General features: G+C 46.0%; 1 protein-coding gene across 1 annotated transcript in view; it reads right to left on the reverse strand.

Annotated features, from left to right (window-relative positions):
• LOC146858951 (uroplakin-3b-like protein 1) overlaps positions 1-27045 on the reverse strand; it is a 266907-nt gene that overhangs the window by 44257 nt on the left and 195605 nt on the right. Inside the window, exons 3-4 of the mRNA XM_085649602.1 lie at positions 17222-17453; positions 13683-13762 (exon numbers count right to left, since the gene is read on the reverse strand). Of these exons, the coding sequence (XP_085505728.1) occupies positions 13683-13762; positions 17222-17453 (312 nt within the window). The remainder of the gene's footprint in view (positions 1-13682; positions 13763-17221; positions 17454-27045) is intronic.

Here is a 27045-nt window from a genome sequence, read left to right on the forward strand (position 1 = left end):
ACTTTACACATTGCCTTTGAGAAAAGCCTGTCTGCTTGTGCCAAGCTACCAAGGGTGTGAGTTGGGGTTATCTAAAGTGTGTATCCCCCTTACCCTGACCAGAAGCAAGGGTTCCTATTTGGTCAAAGGTACCTACCTCTGCCAATTAGAGACCCCAGATCTAACAGAGATGTTACTTAGACTCATTTTTTTCAATCACTCTGATGATGGTTGTTGTGCTCTTTGTTATTTGGAGCTGTTTGCTGTGCTCCCTCCTCCGCATTGAGGATGGTAGACGGGCCTTGTCCTCCTCTTTAGACATAATAACTGGGCTCTCTTTGGGTATTTCCTATGGCTTTTTCCAATCTGCCTCTTTTTTCATCTTTCAGAAAAATATTCAAGCCCTTAATTATCGAGTCTAATTAAGAGACCCATGTACCATAACATTGCTCTTGCTTTGAAATTGAATATGATTTGAATTTCACTAGTCATGCAATTCCTGGATGTACTTAACACTGAAGTTGTCCCCCAGTCCAGCAACATTCCTAACATTCACCTGGTTTAGTGAAAAATGCACCTCAGTTTATCAATTGATCTGTTAATCGATAAACCATGCTGATCCTGACTTTGTGGAAATCAAAAATAATTGGTGTTAGCATGAGCTGAAGCCATCTTGTTTGCAGCATCCATTTTGTTAGCCTTGTGATTCTGCCGTCTTCACTGTTGCCTGCTTTTCTATTCTGCTTGAGTCATCAACCTTAGTTAACTCCTTCTGTACTGAGCCAGAGCAATGTATGAGCTCAGAAAGGCCCGTAGCTGCTAGAATGCACCTGTTTGAGAACATAACTGTCTATCATATTCTACTGATGTAAGCAGTTCTCTTTCCCCTCCCACTTTGCTGACTAAGTGATATTCATCTGCCAATGTTTGTCAGTATCTATTCCTGTGTAGGCCTGTACCTTCTATTTGTAACTCCATGCTTACTCTGCAACAAACTGTGTATAAAAGGCCCATGGTTTCTGTATTCCATGTACTACCTCCTACAGCGCCTGAGGGTGTTGTATTGATGTAGTCCCACTCATGAGTGATCAATAAACTTGTTATTTTGAATTCCAGCTTCAGTGCCAATCTCTTCTTTGTTAGTCTAAGGACCCATGGACAAACTTAAGGGTGAACCCTGTACAGGTGTGTCCCTGAAATTTCCACAGTTTGCCGTCCGACTCGTGGGGCTCATCGGAGACGCAGCCGTCCGAAGGAGTGGTCTTGATGGAGGAATGGAATCCTCTGAGGAGACGTTCTGCACGAGGAGACCTTTTGTCTTTGCAGACCGAAGTGCTTTTCCAGTTTTCCCAATTTGACCCTCCAGGTGGTGGCCGGTCCCGACTGAGATCTCCTTTGGCGCAAGTTTTGCAGTGACCATTAGGTCGACCAAGAGATTGGCAGTTGGAGGTTGGAGACTTTTGTTTGGTAAGGTCGCTGAAGCGACACTCTTGATTTTGGATTTGCTTGGCCAAGATTCTGATTTTGTTTGTTTGTTTATTGCAATAAATAAAGGCAGGTAATGTGGAGATTTTTCTCTACTTTGATATATCTGGGGTAAGTACTGTTTTACTACAATTTGGTAGCATGCCTGCTCCTAGCACACTTCGTAGGCTGTGTTGCTGTCGTGGTGGTACCAAAATGGATTTAGAAAGTAGTCAGCCGGCTCCCCTAGAGGGGACACCTAATAGGTACATGTATATTAAATACGGTATTTCTTCCATAATGTATAGTAGTACACTGTGGAACAAATATACGAAAAAGGATCCTGTTCTACGATGGCCAGTAAATGGGTCATTTGATTTTAAAAAGATTCAGTATGTTGAGCAGTGTCTGTTTAAACAAAAGAGTCGACAAGATATGTTTGATTGTGTACGAATGTGGAAGAAAGAAGTGTATGAGAGAGTGAGGAAAGAAAAAGCTATAGCAGAAAAAGAACAGCGAAAAATAATATATATTAAAGCATTGGAATTGAAAATAAGGAGATGAAGGAAATAAAAGAAAAACAAGATAGGGAGCGTCGTTTAGAGGTAACTGGCCAGTACCCTATTAGGCGCCCTATTTATCCCATACTTAATAGACCTCAAGATGATTCTATTTTGTTAGATCGACCTCCACCCCGTACAAATTCGCTAGTGCCCCTGAGAATGATAAGCAGGACGGGCGGAAGACTCACTCTACTTTGACTACCGAATGCAAGGCCACTCTTAGATCCGCTGCTCGTAAAGCAGCTCGTGGGAGTGCCTCTGCCCCAGAACTCATAGCAATGGTTCAGCAGTGGAAAGATTTAGAGCAGTTATATTTTGTAGAGACGTTTACTTGGGAAGTAATACTCAGTTTTAGAAAACATTCTGATGATTTAGAGTCCTCTGATATAAGTTCTAATTATAAACAATTAAGTGATGGCACCTTTCTTCCTTCACAGGTGCCTGATCTAATTAGGCGAGTGGTTAAATTGCGATCTGAGATGTTCCGTCTGCGAGAGGAGAAAAAAACAGCTGGTAAAACTACAACTGAACACACAGTTCAGACCTCGGAACGACAAGAGGGAGCTACGGGGCCAGATAAAGATATTAGTGATATTGAAGTTACTATGAAACCCATGTGTGAAGCAGCACCTCTGTATGTTTCCTCAAAGGGAGTGGGAACGAATGATGATAAAAAATCAGATGATGCAAAGGGATATTTTGTTTATAATTGGGTCTACACTCCTTGGAGTAGAGCAGACGTTATGGCTCTTAAAGCTGCTTTGCCCGACCTGCGGATAAATCCGGCCACTTTTTATGAAGAAGTGGAAGGAGCTATTAGCTCCTGTACTATGACTCTGCCAGATATTTACATGTTTTTGTACTTATTTTGCCCCCTGATATTTGGAGATCAATTCGGAAGGTAGATGATAATGTAGCCTATGGTGATACTTGGGTGCATTTAGAGCAAATAGATGCGGCTAGAGAGCCTGCGCAGAAACCACAACAGGAGATATTAGATCTTCCCAAAGCTATTGTGATTACATTGAAAACTCTTATACCCCCTAAGAAAATTAATTGGACTACATTACAGTCTTGTAAACAGAATGCAGATGAGTCAGTTTCTGATTTGAAGAGACATTCCATGATTTTAGTGGTCTGTCATCGACAGATGAAACGGGTAAGCATCTGGAATGCCTAGGATGGGGGAAGGAACTGGTTGAGTTCCCAGTAGATCAGAGGGGTCCCTATGTCGATGCAAACATCTTGAATTCTACTGATCAGTTTCTGGTTGATACAGGAGCTACTCGTAGTGCTCTGTCTAAATAATTGGTTCCTAGGGCTCCCCTGTCTGGCACAATGATTACATTGATAGGATTTGATGGGACACCTTCCCTTAGCCCACTGTCACAGCCACTTGCATTTAGTCTTGATATGTCGATTTCTGCTTTTTTCCTAACATGCTGGATAACATTGTGGGTATCGATATGCTTAAACATTTTCGTGCTACAATATGTTGTTTCCCAGAGGGTGTACGTGTTATTTTAAACGATAACTATCCAATGGTTGAGAGGTCTTGTCTTATTAAAGAAGATATTGCTTTGGCATCGTTACCGAGTACCTTGTGGGCTACATCCAATACCGATGTGGGACAAATCGTTATCCCACCAGTACATATTCAAGTGAAAGAAGGTGCTTCATTGCCTTGACTGCCCCAATATAAGATATCTCGGGAAGGCGAAGAAGCATTGATAGACATTGTTCAGGATTTGATTAAGGAGAGGTTTGTGGAAGAAGTCCCTTACAATACTTGCGAGAGGTTAACAAGATCGTAATGCCCCAATATCCGGTAGACTCTGACATCACAACACTTCTTCCTATGGTTCCTCCTACTGCAACTACATTCAGTGTGATTGATTTGAATAATGCATTCTTCTCGATACCTATTCATCCTGACAGCCGTTATTTGTTCGGCTTCACTTTGAATCATCGATCATTCAGATTTTTTAGAGCTCCACAAGGGTATACAGACAGTCCTAGCATTTATAACCGGGCATTGAAAAGGCAGCTTGATTCTTTCCCTGTGCCAAAAGGGGTGGCTCTTATTCAATATGTCGATGACATCTTGTTGGCTGCTGATACCCCATAACAGTGTGACGAAGGAACACAGTTATTGCTGTCCTTCCTTGCCTCTCATCATCACAAAGTCTCTCGGTAGAAATTGCAATATTGTAGACAGTAGGTTACCTATTTAAGTCACCTCCTGTCTAAGGAGGGACGTGCACTTACACCAGATTGCATTCAAGCTATTTTAGACACACCTGTGCCCCGTACTCAGAAGGATGTTCGTGCACTGATTGACCTTACTTCTTTCTGTAAGCAGTGGATCTCTAGCTTTTCTCACATTGTTAAACCCTTGTGGGCCCTTTTGATTAAAGACACTCCGATGCCTCTCCCATGGACTACTGAATGCCGGCATGCTTTCCAACAGTTGCGTCAAGCTCTTTGTTCTGCACCAGTATTAGGAACTCCAGACTACACTAAGGCCTTCATACTCTATGTACACGAGAGGGACGGTTGCGCTCTCTCAGTTTTAACACAGACACACGGTGATAAGCAGCATCCTTGTGCATATTTCTCAGCTGTCCTTGATCCAGTTGCCCGTTCACTGCCTGGGTGTTTTTGAGCAGTGGCGACGACAGCTGTGTCCATTGTGCTAGTACCCCATTCAGTTGATGCTATTTTAAATCAAATCAAAACACAACATTAGACTAGTGCCGCTTGACAGGATATGAATTGACACTTTTGACTCCTCATATCACACTGAAAAGATGTTCCAGCTAAACAAAATGTCAAGAATGTAAATGCCCGACTAGTAACAGACCAAGAAATTAGTGAGTTAATGATCATTGATGTCCATGATACCTTCCATGCTCCTTCTAAATCATAGAGATGTCTTCAGCTAATGCTAAAAGGGCCGTCTATGGACACAGCTAAAAAGATAGTCCCATCTTGTCTGATTTGTGTCCAATATAATCCTGGAAAGGGAACACGAACTCCAGCAGGAGGGTTTGCCATACCTACTGCACTATTTGAGGTCCTGCAAATGGATTACATACAGTTTGAGCGTTGTAACAACCTAAAGTATGTCTTAGTAGTGGTTTGTGCCTTCAGTAAATGGGTGGAGGCATATGCTACGAAAGATAAAACAGCTCTTACTACAGCAAAGGTGCTTCTAAAGGAGTTTTTCCCCAGATTCAGCATTTGTTGAGTTTTGTGGAGTGACAACGGACCCCATTTCATTGGGCAAGTTGTTGATTACCGCATGAAAGGGTTAGGAATTAAACAGAAGTTCCATGCTGCTTTTCACCCCCAATCAGCAGGGCTAGTGGAACGTTACAATTCTACCCTCAAGTTAAATTGGTCAAAATACAGGCTTCCACATCTTTGAAATGGCCTGATACACTGCCATTACCGTTGCTATCTATTAGATCAATACCACATACACGATCTGGCCTCACACCACATGAGGTCGTTTTTGGAAGGCCAATGAATATTTAGGGGATTCCTAAGCCACGCCCTATACATGATGTACCCTATGTATTGATGAACGACTATTTGTCTCAGTTGACAGACAGTTTGTCTTCTATTTATCAACAGGTTCGAAGGTTGCAGGGTGAGGGCCATAATCTATGGTCTGGGGACTTTGTCCTAACAAAGTCCTTTCAGCGGACCAGCTCCTTGGATCCTCGTTGACATGTCCCTGAGCAGGTGCTCTTGGCTACCAGGACTGCGGTTCGAGTGACCAACCGGAAGAACTGGGTCCACGCAACCCATTGTCGGAAGGTGTTGCAGGACCTAGTGAGCCCAGCTGTGTTGGCAGATCATCGCAACATCCTGGACACAGAGAAAGAACAAGCCACGTCACCTGAAGGACCTGAGGAAGTCTTCCCGGACCACACGATCCCTGGTACATCTCGATATCAGCTGCGACCCCGGAAGAGAGACACTTTGTTGCTGAAAGAGACTGTTTGAGCCACTGTCCTGGGTAGTGAAAGACTGAGTTACAAAGGGGTGGTCCTCTTTTAGTGGCTACTCGGCTCAACCTCAGCGAAGAAACCAACGTCTGCCCAGGACCTTAGGGCACCATCTGTTCTGTTGTTCAACGGCAAGATGAACATGCCTGCGGAGAAGAAGTCAACTGCTGCAAAAACTTGTGATCGAAAGAGTATGTTCATTACTGGACTCACTTTGATTTTTGTCATCATCGCTACAATAACATGGGTTGTAGAGGGAGTAGCTCCTGCTCGATATCTACTGACTGCTACTACTCCTGTCCTCATTGAGCACCAAGATTTTACTCTCCCTTATCATGAGAAGAAGCATAGAATGTCCTACCTCAACAATACTTTCATTCAAATGTTGCATCACACCCATAATGCTACGAACATTACCAACTGCTGGTTATGTGAATGATGCCAGCTCATCAGAAAAAGGGAGTAACGCCTTTCATTCCTCTGCCGTTTTCACGTAACGGCTCCTGCAGAGCCTGGTTTGCACTATATTGGTAATATTACCAACTTTGATGTAGGAAGCCTTAACGCTCAGTTAAATAGAGTCTGTTACCCTGATGAGGAAGGAGATCCACAAGCTAAAGGAACTGTATGGGAAATGGAGTATTGCCGAGGAGATTCCTCCACGCACTATTTTTTTCCTAACGCTCGAACTCTCAAGGGTAATGGGCCTCCTGTTATAGCTGTTACTAGAGCTCGAGCAGACCTTTGTGTGAGCAGTATTGGTAGTCTCCCGGTGGGAAAAAGTGACTTTACCTTAGTGCTGACCATTACTGGAATGAACAAGAGCAGTTTTTTGTCCTCACATAACACCTATTTCATTTGCGGAAATAAAGGTTATTACCATCTACCTATTGGTTGGTCAGGCAGCTGCTTTGTGTCCTTTTTGCTACCACCTGTGTTTTTGGCACCTGCATCCTACCACAAAGACTATCAACTGTATAATGATATTTCTAAGAGATGATTTAAGAGGACAATAAATCACGATGAGGAGTATCAGACTGATACTGCATTACAGCAGTATATTGACTTTAATTTGTGACTATTCTTCTTTGTTGGTGTGGCCTTAAACAGCAGAAAAATAAGGCGCTTAACACATGTTGTAGAGGCCATAACCAATCAGACAGCCATGGCACTTGGAAACATCATGGAAGAACTACAAATTGCGAGAATTGTGGTGCTCCAAAACAGGATGGTTTTGGATGTGATCCTGGCAGACCATGGTGGAGCATGCCGCATTATTGGGAGCAACTGCTGTGTGTATATCCCTGACCACGCCCCTTCAGTTTTTAAGCAATTTCTAAGCTGCACAAGAAAGCCACTGAAATCCATCAGGATTCAGGAACATGGGCTTTGACTGGATGGCTATGGACTATGTTTACTGTATGGGGCTCGAAAATATTGTCAGCCCTAGGTATATTTTTTGCGATTCTTTTCATCTGTTGCCTATGTATCCAATGTGGCCTGGTGCTCTGTTCCCTTTGTGCTTCTATCTGTACCTCATGTGTACCAGCTAAACAAAATGTCAAGAATGTAAAGGCCCGACTAGTAACAGACCAATAAATTAGTGAGTTAATAATGATTAATGTCCATGATACCATCCATGCTCCTTCTAAATCATAGAGATGTCTTCAGCTAATGCTAAAAGGGCCGTCTGTGGAAATCAAAAACAATTGCTGTTCACATTAGCTTAAGCCATCTTGTTTGCAGCATCCATTTTGTTAGCCTTGTGATTCTGCCGTCTTCACTGTTGCCTGCTTTTCTATTCTGCTTGAGTCATCAACCTTAGTTAACTCCTTCTGTACTGAGCCAGTGCAATGTATGAGCTCGGAAAGGCCTGTAGCTGCTAGAATGCACCTGTTTGAGAATGTAACTGTCTATCATATCCTACTGATGTAAGCAGTTCTCTTTCCCCTCCCACTTTTCTGACTAAGTGATATTCACCTGCCCATGTTTGTCAGTATCTATTCCTGTTTAGGCCTGTACCTTCTATTTGTAACTCTATGCTTACTCTGCAAAAAACTGTGTATAAAAGGCCCATGGTTTCTGTGTTCCATGTACTACCTCCTACAGCACCTGAGGGTGTTGAATTGATGTAGTCCCACTCATGAGTGATTAATAAACTTGTTATCTTGAATTCCAGCTTCAGTGCCAATCTCTTCTTTGTTAGTCTAAGGACTCGTGGACAAACGTAAGGGTGAACCCTGCACCGGTGTGCCCCTGAAAAAGGCACATTTCCACAACTTCTCATCACATGTTTATTATTTAAATTTCACAGGGAAGTTATTCTAAAGATGATATATATATTTCACTCTTATCGAGTGTTCAAAAGGGTATGTTTATGATTGCTTGTGATTTAACAATAAAATGAAACAGACATTTTAGTGTTCATGAAAACTGATAATGAAATATCCATCCGACATACAAAATAACTAGACCGATTAAAACATCAATTATGGTTATAGGGAGCAGTGATAGAAAACAGTGCAAAGAGGTCACTCTTCTTTCTATTTGTACTAAGTGTAAATGTATATGAACCTAATATTACCATTTTATATGCTTTGGAGTAGACTCAGATTGCATGTGATAAAACATAAAAGATTACTACAGGAGTAGCCCCAACTGATCCTATTTACTTTGACTTTTAAAGAACACATTGATAAAGGTTCGTAGGAGCCTGACTTTAATGACTGTATTAATGGTCTCTGCATTGTGTCTTGACAATGTTTTAGTTACGGGAGACAATTTAGTGCTTATGTTGTCCATTGAAATTTATTTCAACATACACAAGATATTTTCTCTGCTAACAAACATTATAAATCGAGGCATGCATCCACTATTATAATTAAGTTAACTATTTCTCACACAAGTCCGAAAACATCAGACAGTTAAACGTAGTACAGCAGGAAGGTCCTGATAAACACTTTTGAATGTGTAGATTAAGTCAGTATTCACAAGGAGAGATCTTTTCTTAAATATAAACCATATGTACCACTCATGCTCACAATCACGACCACGCACCCATAGTGAATAGATGAGGAAGTTGGTGAAGAAAAAAAAAGAAACAGTGTTTCTTATGTAGGTTCAGCGTTGGTAACCAAATGTATTTTTAATCTCTGGCTTAATAATTCTGGCACACATCTCCACTTCGAGCATTCAGTAGAATCTTCATGTGAATAAATGATCCAGATCTAGTAGACCAGGTCCAAGGTGGTAGGCTCTACATCAGCCTTTACCGAAAGCCCACGGAGAGGCACACTCTCTTTTGCAACTTCGTTGTGATCATCTGAGTGCCCTCAAGGACAACCTGCCTTATGTCCAGTTTTTACAGATCTGCCATAATTGCAAGTACAAAGTTGATTTTTTTCAAAGAAGCTGAGTCTCCCAAATAAACTCATTGAACGTGGTTATCTACGTAAGCAAAAAGGCTAGTCGTGGAGCGAGTGCTTGTTATTGCCCATGTGAGTAACAGACTGATTTGTGTCACCACATTTGGTCATGTTAGTAACAACTACCTAAGGCTATTAAACACTGGCAGGTGTTATCAGCAGATGATGTCACAAAATGTGATCAATGGGCTTTTTTTCTTGTTTAATAATGGCAGTTGGACTCTCTCTTCTTTTTTGTGGTTGCCGGTTGGTCTCCCTTCACCTCACTGACCTGTAGTTCCTGGTTTTACCGGAGCGTTGAGGATTCCTGTTGCCCTAATGGAATTGCAGACAGACAAGGATTAAACATTCTTTGCTCTGACTCAACCCCACAAGGGGGGGAGGTAGGGTAGTGTAGTCCGCACAAGCCATGTTTATGCTGGTGTCGGGAGTCATTTGGACGGGTTTTAGCCTTTATGCTTATGGGACTGGGCTTCATAGTCGTAGGATCATGATGGGGCACCAGACATTCTGGCGGAAGACAAACACAAAGAACAGGCTGCAGATAAATGGAGTGAGCAAACTTCAGAGGATCTCTCTCAAACCTCTGCACCACAACTTCAAACACAATCTTGGTACCCGCTTGAGCATATATCTAAGACTACCATCCTTATACATGCCTGACCAAGACCTACTTGGTGACTCCATATGGCTCTGCAGGAAGCGCTAACAGCTCTATAGACAGAAGAACACTGATTAAAACAGAGTCCATCAAATATGTAGCCCTGAAATGTAAGTTGCAAAAAAGAGAATTATAATGAGTCTCAGTGCTGCTCTCACACTGATGACTTCAATTGAAATTTTCAATATTATCTTCAAAATGCACTTTGCACTATCGTGGCAAGCACACTGTTTGTTGACTTTGTGAAATGTTTACAGTCTCCTTCCAAGGTAATTGCATTAAGCGATATTCATGGACTGCACATGTCCATCTAGCATTAATAACAAACTGGCTCCATCCAACCTTTTCACATACAGATCATGGACAGCTTCCACGTGATATAGATACTATCTGAAGCTATGGTGAGAAGACTGGCTGATGCCCCTTGATGCTGCGGATGAAGGTCAAGGTGTGGGCGAAGCTGAAGTTCAGTCCCATTCTGCTGATACTTGAGCTCTAGATGTGCAAAGACACATTAAAGGCAAGCGTGAGTCTCAGTGTAGCTCCCAGACACATCACCCTGTATACTGGAAGGGTGCAAAGCATTGGTGCAGGGCTGATTTGCGGAACTAAAGAAGATGTCACTCTCTGACAACCCTTGACTTAGAAATAGGCTAGCTCTTTCCTCCCACATGGATGTGATGGTTTTGTTCTTCCTTCCTCTTTGGGGATCACAGTTGAGTTCCTTATTCCTCTTTGTGGATGGTGCTTTCTATTTGTGCTTCTCCCTCCTCTTTAGAGATGACTATGACTAAATTAAGCTTTTACTCCTCTTTGGCGCAATCCAGCTCAGTTTCTTTACTTATTTTTGAATCCGTGCTGTATAGCTGAACTTCATCCTTTTGGTTTGTGTTGTTGTCTACTAGTGTTGCCCTTATTCCTTTCCAAGTATTGTAGAGAATCTACCCTAGTTCTACCTGCATTTCAAAGCCCGTCTTCGCAAAATGCTCCAACATTTCCTAGAGGCATGTTTACCTAAGGGTTGTACTATCTAGCTGCACTCCAGACCTCTTGTAGTCATACTGTATTATGGAAGCGTTTTAGCTACTGTATCTGTCTGTTGTGGAGTAGGTGTGTTACTTTTCAGTAGTGGTGACAACTTTTAACTACACTTCTTTCTCCACTTAAAGGTGAAGTCAATTTAATTCATCTTACGCAATATACAAGACCTCCACCTCGCTATCTAGCTAAGTTTACATCACATTTCAGATGTTTAGCTACACATTTTATCATATTGGCACTTTCAGGAGTCACAGAAGATTCTTGTTCTAAATCACTTAGATAGAAGATCCGATATACATTAAGGGTGTCATTTAAGGGTATAAAAGGCAGCGACAGAAACAAAAGTAATGAACATTCTAAGAATGGGTTACGTTCTTTCTGGAGGGCCGATCTCAGTCTGTCCGCCTCTCCCATTTCACAGCGCCTAATGTTAAATTAACTTGCGGTTGCCACAGGGATCCTCATTATTCCCGCACCTGTTCAACCTGTATTTACTCCCTATTATCCTGTCCTTAAGAGAAAGAAACGTGTGCACGTTTAATCATGCAGATGACCTGCAACTTATCTTTACCATTGACAACACATCTGATTCTATTCTTAAATTCCAGACCACTAAGCTACACATACGTAACTGGATGAATAGTAACCACCTAAAGCTAAAACTGAACTGATTTTGATAGGGGGTGCTCGAAACCCTTGGAACCCTAAATTCTGGCCAATCGAGGTTGGATCACCCCCAGTACCATCTTCTTCCGCCAAGAGTGTTGGGGTCACAATCAACTGTGACCTTTCCATGAAGTCCCAGATTGGGACGGTAGATTCAACCTGCTTCTTCCAGCTTCGGAAGAAAAGGAAAATCATCTGACTCCTCACTAGGGAAGCATTGTTTCAGGCTGTCCTATCTTTGGTCATCTCCCACCTTGATTATGCCAACTCAATTTATTTTGACCTCCCGGTATATTTAAACAAAAGACTTTAGATGGTGCAGAATCCGGCTGCCAGACTGATTTTCCAGCAGCCAAGATGGCAACACGCTTCACTTCTAATGAGGAAGTTACATTGGCTCCCGGTAACACAGAGCTGCGCTTTCAAAATCGGGTGTTTCCTCTTCATATCTCAGTATGGCCTCTGTCTGAAATTTGTTTTCAATCTTATTCAGAGATACAGACCTGCTCACAATCTGCGCTCAACGCACCTGAACCTCCTGGTCACTCCGACCTTCAAACTGAAGAGACTTAGTGGCTGTAGATTTACGATTTTAGCCCCCCACTTTTGGAACGCCCTTACCCCTGACATTAGATCCTGTACAGACTTCCAGATATTCAGGAGACTTCTTAGGACCTGGCTGTTTATCCAGGCATATGAATAACCTATCAGGCTCCAGGCTACTCCTATATATATGAATAACCTACCAGGCTCCTGGCTACTCCTATATTTAGCGCCAAGAAACCGACCGGTGAACGAGCACTCCACTAATAATTTTAACATAACATAACATAAAAACCTCCTTTAAAGTGTGACGAGAAGTAAAAATCCTCCAATTTCTAGATCAAACTCTGAATACGGACTACAATCCAGTGGCAGAATTTCCTCTTCAATGCTACCCCTAAGGGAGAAGAAATTCAGCTGATGAATTGTACTTCTTATGTAGAGTTTCCTACAGAAGTTGGAGTATTTTCAGTTCCCTCCGAACTCTAAATCTGGCTCTAAGAATGCATTCCTTTTACGTGCCAGACATAAGCAAATAGTAGGGTCTTGGGGGGCTTCAGGTGGGCACAGAGCCATCCATGGTGTGTCATTGGTAGTCAAAGGGGCACGTTCCAAGGTAGGGTCCAGTAGGGTCCAGCTACTCCTAGCCTTCAGTGAACAGACATAGATCTCTGTTAGATCTTTAAAGTGTGTCACTTGTTGACCCCTCAATAGCCACCTTCAATGTTTGAAAGTGATGATGTAAGTTGACTGGGAAACGTCCCCAGGTTTCAATTTGCTGCTACTGAATAAGCGTGGAGCAGCAATTCCACTGAAAAAGTTGAAGTTCAGATAAATAATAATATATTAGTATACATATAGGCAGCTGTATGGGCATTATCAGTGACAGGACTGTAGTGATTTGAAATTCTGGCCATTCTTACCTGCTTGACAAATGTCATAGTGTAGGTACTAGATGAACCATAATTGGTCATCCAAAAATTAATAACTAGGATCAAGCAGGTCCATTGACCTGCACACTTTCACCATGGTGATACCTCTGGTAGTGGGTTAGTCTGACACTGAGGACCCAGAAATACCTGGCTCTTTTATGGGCTAGATGTAATGTGCCCAGCTTATAGAAAGGGGCCCTGGTCCATTTCAGAAGGAACATCAGCCAATTACACCTTAAACAAATTTATCCAGCAGTACTTAAATACCCTATGGTAGCGAACATTTATTGAGATACATTACACTATACACTCTTCCCACCAATTTCAAACTGGTATATTTGGAAGTGTGTAACATGGTTGAAAAAAAGAGGACTTCATTTAAGTGTACAAACCTGTTATTAAACTGATGTTATCTGACCACTTGGTTTCTGCCTTGACAACATTTGAAGGATCGATTACTAAAAACTTCACCCTGAAAGAGACAAGCAGAATCAGAATTTATTAATCTGCTCATGACAAGATGAGATGCACAGGACGTCACCGAGATCCTATTGTCACTTACGGTTTGTAAGTTACAATTCTTCTAATATAGCAAAGTGAGCTATGAACTGGTATCAAAGAGCTGCAAACAAACTGCAAGGAATAGGTTTAGAAGCTTATGTTTTTTCGCCACTCTTTCGTTGTTAAAAAAGGTTTGTTTGGGCAGAAATAAATTCCTATTAATAACGTCAAGCCCAACCACTATGTTATGTTTTAAATCCTGAGTTTGTGCTTCTTAAGACCAAGCACTCTTAAAATATATTGCTTATCATTATGGATGACACGTGACTCCTACACATTGCAGCCCTCGTTGTCTTATATAATGTTTCCTATACATTGATTTGCACACTTGTAGGATTCACCATACTTTGCTAAGAGTGGCACTATAAAAGAAATTAAATATGTGTGCGAGAGGATCAACGGAGAGACGAGGGGCATCCCTGAAGAGTGGTAGTAAGGGAATCTGTGGAGCAGGTATGATTGGAGGGTGCCAAAAAAAGATATACACACTGAGTGCCACCTGGATAAAGAAGAGCTGCCTCAAGCTCAACTCGGAGAAGACCGAAGTCCTCATCATGAGTCCCTCCCCCTCCGCCTGCGACGACTCCTGGTGGACCGCAGCACTTGGAACCCACCCCACACCCACAGACCACGTTTAAACCCTCAGCATCATCCTGGACTCCTCGTTCACCATGAACCGCCAGATCAAAGCCGTCTCATCATCCTGCTTCCACATGCTACCCCTGCTCTGAAAGATCTTCAAGTGGATCCCCCCCCCCCGGTCCAGAAAGACGGTCACCCACACACTTGCCAGCAGAAGAATCACCTCCGACAATGCACTCAATGCCGGCATCACCCAGAAACTCATCAAGAACCTACAGAATATCCAGAACGCCTCCGCCAAACTCATCCTCAACATCCCCCGCCACAGTCACATTACCAGCCACCTGAAAGACCTCCACTGACTCCCAGTCAATAGAAGAATCACCTGCAAGCTCCTCCCACACTCCTACAAAGCCCTACATGACACAGGAACTGCATACCTCAACCACTGCCTTGCATGCACTCATCAGAGACCCTCGCTCCGCCCAACTTTCCCTGGCCACCATCCTACATATCCACAAGACCACAGCCAGAGGAAGATCCCTCTCCTACTTCACAGCAAAGACCTGGAACACCCTACCTCTCCCCCTCAGGCAATCACCACCTCCACCTCAGTTCATGAAGGACCTCAAGACCTGGCTCTTCGACTGACCAGCAGCACCCCCCCCCCCCCCTACTCCACCAGCGCCCTGAGACCCTTTTGGGTGAGTAGTTCTGCTTTACAACCCACCTGATTGATTGACTGAGTGCCACAGGTGCTAATGCCAGCCCTGCCCAGGGCTATATCTGTGACCAAATGATAGGTGCCCTAAATCAGCATTTCATTTGCAGTTGCTCCAAATTTCCAATATGCATTGTTTATTGCCTGTGGGCACCCTGAAACCATAGAAAACCACTGCATGTCTGGTACCAACACACTCAGGGGACCAAAGTGAACAAAGTAGGTGGGTAGTCCTTTGCAGGGATATGTCCCTGGGTGAGGGACCCTGGAGGGTATTAGCAGGTTTTGGAAAAAATGCTAAAAATCTGACAAATATCATGCTCAGTGCAATCTTGCGGCCAGCCAATCAGGGCAAGAAAGGTCTTGCACCCAGCAATTGAAACCTTAAGATGTGTAGATGTTAAAAATATATTGGTGTGTTATGTTTTCATATAGATCAGGGGTGATATCTGTGACAAAAAGAAAGATACAGGGCTGGCTGGCCTATAGAGTAATTTGGAAGTGCTACAGGTCAGTGTGTGGGCTGGTTTTTTGGATGCTTGTGTGACGTTTTATAGTCTGGTGGATCCATGTTTACTGTTGAGTTCTCAGGTACCACAAACATTGCATGCAGAAAACACAAACGCCTGCAGTCTCCCACTCCTTGCAAAACACCAACATAGCTTGTCTTTAAACAGTCGAAATTGCCATGATGTGCAAATGTCATTTAAAAATATTTTGCACTCGGTTTGCATCACAAAAGTGACGCATACTTGAGCAAAATATATATTTTTTTAATCTACTATTTATTGATTGATTGATTCTTCCTTCTACTGCAGCAATACCCTTTAACCCTTTACCCTTTAACATGGCATAAACTGGGCATGACGTAGCATGCGCACCATCAGTGTAGCAGTGTGAAGGCAATCGGTGATACAAGAGCAGGCCTTAGAGAGGGCTTGTTTATGGGGTAAACAGAAGAGGAGAGAAAGGTAAACTTACATACGATTAAATGGGGCCTGCAGAGGTATAGAGCTTGTCTTACTCTTTTTTCTCTGTCGTGCCAGTGCAAACATAACCCTAATGTAAGTACCAATGCCGTCTTAACGCATGGGCATGCTAGGCAATTGCCCGGGGCCCCACAACTAAAGGGTCCCCATGCAGACCAGAATGTAACACTAATTTTCTGTTAAACATTTTTATTCCTGTGAGTGGCTGTGTAGACAGAGCCCAGTGTACTGCTGTGCCCGTGGGCCTATAATGCTTTTAAGATGCCCCTTAGGAGTTGCCTTACGGCACCGCCAGTCAGGAGCAGCGAGAGGCACCAGATTGCAACTAGGAGATGCAAAACAAGCCTTTTACGAGGCTAGTCGGTGCAAACTAAACAAAATGGCATTTGGCGAAAGTTGCCCATTTCTTCCACCTGCACCTGGCAGCTGCCCCTTGGTGTCCCTGACTCCCTGGTGCAATATTTTGCTCTTACCATGAAAGAAGCTTCTAGTGTGGACCTGGTTTCAGTACAGGGTTGCAATGGGTGGATGTAGCCTCACAGCATGTGAGCACTCACTCAATGCAAAGCATTGCATCAATGAAATTACCATTAAAAGACCCATGGGCCTAGTGCAAAAATGTGGCGTGACATCCGAACATCCGTGCAACCACTAGTAAATGCAATCCAATGCCTATTATACTTGAACAGGAGGCAGAGAGTTCAAAAATGTATCTGCTTAATGAACATTCACGTAGGGCCTGATTCACAAAGGTACACTTACACATTTGTGAATCTTCACTATTTTTTGGTATTCAGTTACACTGATAGTAATTTTACGACTGTGGAAATTCTGCAGTTGCATCAGAGAACTCGGAACATGACAGGCCTATCTTTTTATGTGTGGTATCTCCACCACAAGTGCGGAGTCTACGCAGTCGCAAAATTACAATTAGTAGAACTGAACTTGTAGTTTGTGAATACTAAAAAAAAGTTTACTTACACAAAAAGTGTAAGTTTACCTTTCTGAATCAGGCTTACAGTGTCTGGAAACAAGAGAAGTGGACAGGGTGATAATTAGTACTCAAGCCAAGCCTTACCTATAAGGTCCAGGCGGTGGTACAGGCCCATTGCAGTCTGGCTGTCTTCTGTCTCTGGCACAGCTGGTGTTACTACCGACACGAATCACCTTGATCAGCTCTGTGTTTGAGTCGCACGGGTACTTTCCTGCTTGCACACTCAGTGTCAGGTAATAATAAGAGAAGGTAGGGAAGTCTTGGTAGGCTGGCCGTGCCTGGACATCAAAAGTATTACTTTGGAAATTCATAAAATCTGCAGCAGAAAAGACAACATTAACTCATTAAAAAAAAAAAGGTACTTTGGTTACATCAACGCTGTATCGTTTTGGGTCAGACCTGCCGTGAATGACCAATTCTCATTTATGTTGAGCCTTAAAGCACAGTGAATTAGGCAAAGATACAGTGGGTGACAGAGACCATGAGGCATCAACAGAAAATGTATATGTTATCTCTATGCCAAAAACATTTAATTGAATAATATATTAATAATATAGATAAGACATACCATTTTAATATATAATAATATACAATAGGGGGCGTGGCCAAGATGGCGGCGGAGTAGCACTTTCTTTGGAGCTCCGCTCACCAGGGCCGATAAAGGCATCAACACAGCGCATGAGAGACCCCAAATGAGGTGAAATCGAAGCCCTGTGGTCACGGACACTAGCGGTTAGGGTAGGAAGGAGGACTTTTCCCCAGGCGGTGCCGCGACCTGCCCTAGGGAAGCCGCGACGACAACGAGGCTGCCGCGCCCGACTGACAGTGCGGGAGTGGGCTGCCGCGGGAGTGGAGCCCACCAGCGGCGGTGCCAGAAAAGTCCCTGCGGTGCTCCTGTGACAGCGGAATCGTATTATCTGGACAAGTGAGCGCTGAGGTGCAGCGGCATAGATGGACTCCGAGGCCGCCAATACGGAGAATCGAGACACGGCCAGCAACTAGGAGGGTTGTTGAGTGACCGCCGACTACTTTCTCATCCTGGGGGGCAGGCATCGCCAGGCATCGTCAGCCCTAAGCGGCGGAGGCAGTAAAACGGAGGTCGGTGGGGCGATTGAGGACACGGGCAACGCGCGGCCCCCACGGGGATGGGCACCTCTAGTGTGACCGGTGCTCCCGCTGCTTCCCGGGAGAGAGGCCTGATCTGGGCCCGGAGGCCCCACACAGCGCATTGCCAAGTGAGGATCCCTGGGGCCGCAACATCCAGCCAGCGGTGCCAGAAGTGAAAGCCCCGTTGGATACTTGGGACTCTCCTAACAGGTAGGTCGGGCCTCACTGGGGGCCTGGTAGTGCTTAAATACGCAGGACGAACGCGCTGGGAATTAGAGACTGTGCATCTGCCCCACGCATATCCCTGGATCCATCTCGGATCTGCGACAATGCTTCGTTAGGCTGTGAACTTCCCTCTGGAGCAAAGTGGAGATGCTGGGGTGAGACCGGCCCTGGGGAAAGCCTTTGGAGCTCTGCGCACATTGTAGGCCGGGGGGCCATCTTGACTGTCGCATGAGACTCCGAACCTGGGTTTGTAAGCGCTGCTCCTTAGTGTGCGAGGACTCCGCGCAGACGAGGAGACAGGTAAGGGATCTTAGTAAGTTGGAGCATAGAACAGCGCACCCTGACCACGGGAACCCAGCATCCTTGGACAGAGAGGCAACAGACGGAGGTCACTGACCCGGGGATTGCCTGGTGGACGGTGGGACACGACTTGTGCCCACTGATTGTGCAGTCTCCTGACCACAGAAATGTGTACGCAATGAGCGAAGAAGGACCCTACAATTAAAGACTTTGTACAGAAACCAGGCACCAAGAAAACGAGAGGACACGGATCCAACCAGCAGCTGGCATAGCCCCATGAGAAAGACATGGAACCGGGGAGCACACAGATGATCCGATCACACTGGGTTTTCTGGAAAAATTATTTAGCAAACTCAGAGGGGACTTCGCAGGCCTACGGCAAAATGTAGCCTCTGACATCAAACAGCTGTGGGCGGAGGTCCAGGAAATCTGAGAGTGGACTCCTTGGAAAGAAGTGCCGACCGCAGAGAGGAAAAAATCAGGGAACAAGCCAGGGAACTGATAGATCTGCGTGAAATCAACGAGGAGCTCTACCCCAAGTTGGAGGATCTTGAAAACTGCTTGAGGTGATCCAACATCCGCATTAAAGGTGTGCCACTTCAGGCGGACAGGGACCCGCTGGAGGATTCGGTGACTCGCTTCTTCCGACACACTGCACCAGCTCTAGGTGACAAGGAGATCATCCTGTACAGCACCCACCGTGCCGGACAACCAACCTCCGGACCAGGACAACAGCAAGACATTCTTACCTGTCTGCACTCTTATAGGCAGAAGGAGATCATTATGACTGCCACCCGAGATAAAGCGATTGTTGCGTTTGAGGGTCTTCAGGTGGGAATCTTCCAGGACCTTTTCGCCTCTCACTCTCCAATGCTGCAAAGCCCTGAAGTTGGCCACGTCCTATTTACTAGACCATGGTATCCGCTACTGATGGGGGCACCCATTTAGACTATCGTTTGTCTGGAACAAAGAGCTATGTGTCGTGCGATACCTCAAAGAAGTGCAGGAAGTCCTTGGGACCGATATGGAAGAAGGAGACTCAGAGTCGCTAGAGGAAGGCTCTACATCAAAGCTGCCACCCAAAATGAATTGCAGACGAGGCTCCAGAAGGGAGAAAAGCACAAAATCCTCTGAACAGCAAAGCCAGAAAGAGAGGGAAGCTCTGCTATGGCAAATACAAAGCAGTGAGGGTGCTGGTGACCCCCAGAATGAGTGAACTCACACTTAGCTGAAGCCCACGGGCCGGGATGACTGACCAACAGACCTTGGGGCAAGCGACTTCGGCCTTGGTGGGGGAGCCCACCTCCTTGGATGCGGTGACCGACTACTGGACACATGGACTCATGCACAATGGTGCTATTCACGGCCGATCGACTGCGGATATTCGGTTCATTTTGTTTCCTTTATTCTGTCTCCTTTTTACTTTTCTTGGTCCTCTTTCTATAATTCTGACCTCAGAGGTCTCCTCTTGTATAGGTAGGGACAAGCTCCGACCCGATGGGCTATTCATGCCACGGTGCGGCCTAGGGGGCTCCGAAACACAACCTCGACGTGCACTGAGGGTGGTGAGGAGGGCTTCTGCACTCTGCGTTTTTTGTTGACCAATTTCAGTAGGTACCAAAACCCACCAATGCAAGCATTCAAGTCCATAAAGTGGTTCAGAGCAAAGTGTGCGTTCCGCTATGCCCTGTGGGATGGCGGGGGGGGGGCTGGCGGAGAGACGGACCCTTGCTGCGGTTCCGGGTCCATATGTCGGGTCCTACCAGGAGGTGGGGATGGGAGGGGGTGTCTATCCAGGTCCGCTGCCAACGACCTGAGTTTGGCCATGACTTATGCTCAAAATTCCCCCTATGACGGTTCTTAAGGTTCTAATCATGAGTTTTAATGTACGGGGACTTAACTCACCCATTAAACGACGGGCGTTCCTTGCAATGCTGAGGGATGCCAAGTGCGATATCTGCCTCTTACAAGAGACACATCTCCTGCACGCCAACTGGAAGCGCCTTAGGTCGAAATGGTTTGATAGACAATACTTTTCATCTGTGGCCGGGAAAAGGGCCGGAATAGTATCCTTTTGGCAACTCAGTTCCAGGGGACCGTACTGGGTGTCCAGGCAGAAATACCGGGCAGGATGCTAGCACTGAGGGTGTTACTGGAAAATCACACTTACACAATAGCCTATGTCTATAGCCCTAATGAACAGCAGGAAACCTTCTTTCGGGATTCAGTGAATATTATTCTCGAGTCTCCGGACAAGGACCTGGTGATCGGGGGGACTTCAACCTAGCTCCGGATTCTCAAATGGACAGATCGGCTCTACGGGTGGGTCACTCCGCGTCCCTCTCAGAATCCATGCTACAGCAACTGGGGGAAGTTGGGCGGACAGACGCTTAGAGATACCACTACCCTATGGCTAGGGAATACACATTCTTTTCCGCAGCACACGAAACCTATGCGCGCATAGACCTGTTCTGGACTTCCCCAAGAGTCACAAGGGCCATAGGGGACGTTGCGATTGGGACGGCAGCGCTTTTGGATTACTCCCCACTATCCCTTATGCTGCTCCTACAATGGGGATCACCCCACCAGAGAGTATGGAGACTGAACCATAAATTACTCACATATGACTCCAATGTCACTGAGATACGGGCCGCTATACATGATTACTTAGCAACCAACGATTACGGCTCGGTCGCTACCCCCTTGGTGTGGGATGCGCTGAAGGGAGTCATACGGGGTCTTTTCCTGGCTATTGCGGCAGGCTTGAATAAAGAGAGGAGGGACAAGAGGGAACACCTGGAAGCCCATATCAAGGAACTGGAGGGAGTTCACTGCCGGACGGGGCGATCCAAATGCAACAGCTACTTAATTCAGCAGGAAGCAACTTCGGGCCCTAGATCTTGACCGGGCCAAATACGCCCTTTTGCGCACTAGGCAGCACTACTATGAGGGGGGAATAAAGCCGGGAAACTTCTAGCACACCTGCTTCGAATCCAGACAAACTCTCACCGCATCATAGCGATTAGGAACGGTCGAGAAGATACCCTCCGGTCGGACAAGGACATTGCGGCTGAATTTGAATCCTTTTATACTGCTCTTTACATGGAGGATCAATTAGATCATTTGGCGGCCGAGGAATACATGCGCGGGGCGCCGGTGTCCTCCCTCCCATCCGCGGACGCTGCTAATTTGGAAGCAGATATCCGACCTGAGGAGGTCTTGCGGGCCATACAGGGACTCACCTCTGGGAGAGCCCAGGGAGAGGACGGTTTCTCTGCCGATTTCTATAAGGTCTTTGCATCTGATATCGTCCGCCTCCTCACCCGACTGCTCAACACTTTTAGTGATACCGGGAGTTTAGTCCCATCAATGTCGATGGCAGAGGTGGTCGTGATACCCAAGCTGGGAAAGGACCCTCTGGACTGCGCATCGTATCATCCTATATCCCTTTTAAACGTAGATCTGAAGATTTTTACCAGTATCCTAGCTGCCCGCCTCGCTCCCCTCATGCAAGGGATGGTGAAACCGGACCAGTCGGGATTTACCCCGGAACGGAATTGTAGGACCCGGCGTCTATGCCACCTTCTGGATAAAACTCCTGTCGGTTGACGCCAAAAATGCATTTGACCGGGTCCACTGGCTCTAATTGAGACAGGTCCTATAAAGATTTGGCATTGGGGAGCGATATTTACGCTGGGTGAACTGCATATACAAAGGCCCTGAGGTGCTCAACAGAATAAACGGGGTTGCTTCCCGTCCCTTCCGGATTGGGAGGGGGACTAGACAGGGTTGCCCACTCTCACCCCTTCTCTTCTCACTTTATATGGAGCCGTTTGCTGAAAGAATAAGGCAGCTCCCCACTATCACCGGGATTCGGATGGGAGACAGGGAGCACAAGATTTTGCTTTACGTGGACGATGTGGTGCCTTTTCTCTCACAGCCGGTGCTCTCCTTGCCCCCCTCTTGGCAGAGATAGAGGCCTTTAACTTGGTTTCGGGTCTTAAAATTAACTTTCGAAAGACACAGGCCCTTAGCCTAACACTTCCCAAAGCCAACCAGCAATAACTGGCGATGCAGTTTCCATTTATGTGGGCACCCGGAGGCATTACCTTCCTGGGATTATGGATATTGCCCGCTGTCAAGAAGATATCCCAGGTGAACTACTCAGATCTCCTAGCTAAAACACAAAGTGAGCTCCTTACCTGGAAAAACCACACAATGTCATGGCTGGGCCGGTTGGCGGCTGTGAAAATGACTCTCCTACCCGCATCATATATATTATGCAGACACTTCCGCTATATCTTCCACCTAGACTAGTGACCCAACTCCAGCAACGCATTGGGGGCTTCATATGGGGATGGAAGAAGGCACGCATGGCTCGACAACAGACGTATCTGAGACAGGAGGAGGGGGGACTCGGGGTCCCACACTTGGGGCAGTACTTTGAGGCAGTGCAACTACGCTACATGACAGAGTGGTACAAATTAGAATCGGAAAAGTACTGGTGCTTCATTGACCGTGCTATCGCAGGCATGCATATTTGAAAGGTTCCCAGGCTCCCTAAACGGCATCGCCCGGTCAGGGTGTATATCTCCCTGGTTTTGAGGTCCACCCTTGGGTGAGGGACAGGGTGCAGGAGGAGTGCGGGCTCTCAACCTCTATGTCACCCCTGACCCCTTTCATATGCAACCCTGACTTCCACCCCAGCTAGGAAAGGGAATGGTTAATTGAAATGGCAAGAGGCCAACTGCAAAAGAATAGGGGACCTTTTCGACGAGCAGGATGTCATGGATATCCCACAATTGGTCTTAGGCTTTGGGATTCCCAAGGACGCATACTGGCAATACCTGGCGCTACACCACTGGGTTACCCAACCCCAGGTGCACCCCCATGCAGACCGCCCCCTCACCAAATTTGAACTCTGGTTCATCACCCGTAACTCAGACAAGTGTCTGTCGGATATCTACATCTTTCTGAATAAGGCTTAAAACAACACTAAATCTCCGGCGCAGCAACGGTTGGAATCAGAATTAGAAGGGGAATTTTTTCCCGAAGGAATGGAGGAACATTATCCATAGGGCCAGAGCTTTCTCCTGCATCATGGCTGGTAAGGAAATGTTTTTGAAGATAGCGCATTATTGGTACTATACTCCTGCCCGCATTGCACAATGGAAAATAGGGGGAGAGATCTCTGTTGGCGCGCATGCGGACAGCTTGGCACATTAACACGCATCCTCTGGCAGTGCCCTAAGATACAGTCCTTCTGGGACTACATTTTACCAGACATTGATAATATCCACCACACAGAAATACCCAGATTCCCCAGTTATATCCTATTGGGACTCCCCAACCCCCTTCCATACCCCCTTAAGTCTTGCCCGGGTAGAGCGATCACTTTAGCACTAGGAGCCGGCAAGCAAGTGTTGCTGTCTAGGTGGGGAACGGAGGATATCCCAACGAAGTTGGATTGGCTGCATAGGGTCTGGGAGGTGGTGGGCATGGAGAGAATCACAGCAGGGCTTTCACATACATTACCCAGATTTGATAAGACATGGGGATCCACGGTCACATATTTATCCTCTGAATTTGTAGAACTTACATGTCCAAGATACCTGCGGGTCCTCAGACTCCCCACTGAGATTCCCACCGGAGAGGGAAGCACCCACGCAGATGAGGGGGCTCCCCCACCGGCTAGAGGCTCACACAATAGGGATACAGACAGTATTTAGACCTCTGACTACCACCTTTTCTATCTCTTTGGTTTCCTTTCCTCCCTTTCTACAGAATATTCATATTTCTCATCGCTCCCCACTGGCCACTGGTTGTAGGTGGTGGTTTTGTTTAACTTTGTCGCAAAAATCAATAAAAGATTTAAACCGTAATAATATACAATAGCATTGAGCGTGTTTATGAATCATTTGTAAACCTGATGATAAAATGTGGACACAGAAGTCTTCTTCAATATTTCTATTGTTTTGTTTTCTATTCTTTCTAAGTATAATGGGTCACATTTACCTTGAGAATAGCTCGATGCTGGAGCTAAAACTCTTCAACAGCTGCTCTTAATAAATGGGTGAATCTTTTGAGATTTCTGGAGTCTGTCTGTCTGTCTGTCTGTCTGTCTGTCTGTCTGTCTGTCTATCTATCAAAATATTACCCTGTGGCGGATGCCTTTATTGTGTTGATAACTTTGGCGCTGTTTGATGAAATTTTCCCCAAAATTTGCTACTTTTGGCTAATTTGTGCACGGAAAGATGCAGGGAAATCCATCACGCAGGGGCAGAGAAAAAGGGGGTGTCCCAAAATGTGTTTTCCCCATTCATTTTTCCATAGACACTTTAGACATAGCTACAGCCCAAACCGCTGAATTGATTTACACCACATTTGGCAAAAAGCTAGATCTTGGTCCAGAAAGATTGTTTTTTGTGATCTGGTGTAAATCTGCTCAAAAACTTTTTATATTTAGGGATGCCGAGCCTCCATGGATCATACAGATCTCCTGCTGTAATCTCATTGGCTGGCACCACATCAACCAGGAAGTGCTGGCAGCCATTTTAGGACTCAGGACTCGGTCCCAAGTCCTAAAATAAAGTGAAAAAAACAATCATGGGGGCAAGGTAGGCATACCCTGACTGCCAAGGCCTAGGCCCAAAACATTTTTTAAACCATTTTGCCACGAATTCCCAAAGGATCCCCAAAACTGTGGCAGTTAAAAAAACAAAAACACAAGTGCAGGTTCCCAAAGCATATTATTATGTGGGCCCCCTCGCCAAACCTCTGAGAGACCCCGGGGACAACACCCCAGGGGCGATGCAAAAAAATAAGGGAGGGGAAATGCAGCCCCCCTCCCTGAGCCTAATTAGGCCACGGGGACCCTATCCCCTGGTGCAAAGTGTAAAATAAAGGAGAGGGGGGCCCCCATACTCTGGGGATGTGACACATTTTAAAAAGGAAGGAGGCTATGCGGCACCCTTCCCTGAGCCTTTATAGACTCAGTGACTCAGTGACTCTGTCCTGGGGAGTCAACCCGTGGGAGACAGTAATTTCCCTCCCCACACTAGCTTAGGCAGGGAAACATGCTTGCTCCCGTCTGGCGGGGGCATTTTCAAATCTCCAGCCAAACGGGAGCAAACACTAAGGGCCTTATTACGATGTTGGGTGGACTTGCATCTGCCCAACACCGTATTGGTATGGGAACCACCTGACCATTGGTCTCCGGTTCCACATACCTAATTACAATGCGACCGCACATGGTGCGGGCGCAAACTCCCATTTCCCTATGGGAGCTTGTGCTGTGGCAGTAAACCTGCCATAGCACAAGCTCCCATAGAGAAATGGGAGTTTGTGTGAATCCCTGCACTATGTGGCGGGCACCTCAGAGGCCACAGGGAGAAGGAGGCCCTTCTAGGGGCCCCCAAAGTCGCTTTCCAGTAAGCTTTCCATGTCGGAAAGCCCAGCACAGAAAGCCTGTCGGAAACCGACATCCTAATCCCTATGGCGGAAACGCCGTCCATAGGGATTACATGCCAGTCTCTGACTGGCTGTCGAATTCCAGCCGGAATGACCGGCCCCTTTCACTTTCGACCGCCTGCATCGTAATACGCAGCCGAAACTGAAACTGCGATGAGGCTTGGAAAGTCTCCAACCTGAGGTTGGAAGCTTTCTGAGTCTCATCGTAATTGGGTCCTATGTCTACTCCCAGTTGGCAGGAGCTTTAACAATGCTCCCGCAGGCTGGAAGTAGACTTGTGTTCTGTTTCCCTGCCCGCACTGTTTCAAGCCGGGAAACAGAACAATATATTGCTCCCACCAGGAGGAAGCAGCATAAATAGCTGCTCCCTCTGGGCGGTAGCAGTGCCAGATTCTGCACCATGAGGAGATCTCTCCCTGTCGCCCCCGAGTGCTTGGTGGGTACCCACCGATTATAACGAAAGGCCTCAGGGGATGAGGTCCCCGGGCACGGGATGGCTTGGGTGGAGGGGCCAAATGGCACCCCTCCCCTTTTTAATAATGTACAGCCTCAGGAGATGAGGTCCCCAGGGTCTGTGAAGGCTCGGGATGGGGGCGGCATGACCCCCTCCGCTTTTAAAATACGGCCCTAGGGGATGGGTCCCCATTGCCTAAAGAGGCCCGGGGGGAGGGGCTGCACAGCCCCTCTCCCATTTTTATTAATAAAATACAGCCACAGGGGATGGGGTCCCCGGGGCCTATGAATGCTCGGGGAGGGGAGCCGCACGGCTCACCTTCCCTTTTTAATAAAATATGGCCCCAGGGAAT

This window comes from Triturus cristatus, chromosome 3_2, assembly GCF_964204655.1.
Source record: "Triturus cristatus chromosome 3_2, aTriCri1.1, whole genome shotgun sequence".
In the NCBI taxonomy this organism is placed as follows: Eukaryota; Metazoa; Chordata; class Amphibia; order Caudata; family Salamandridae; genus Triturus; species Triturus cristatus.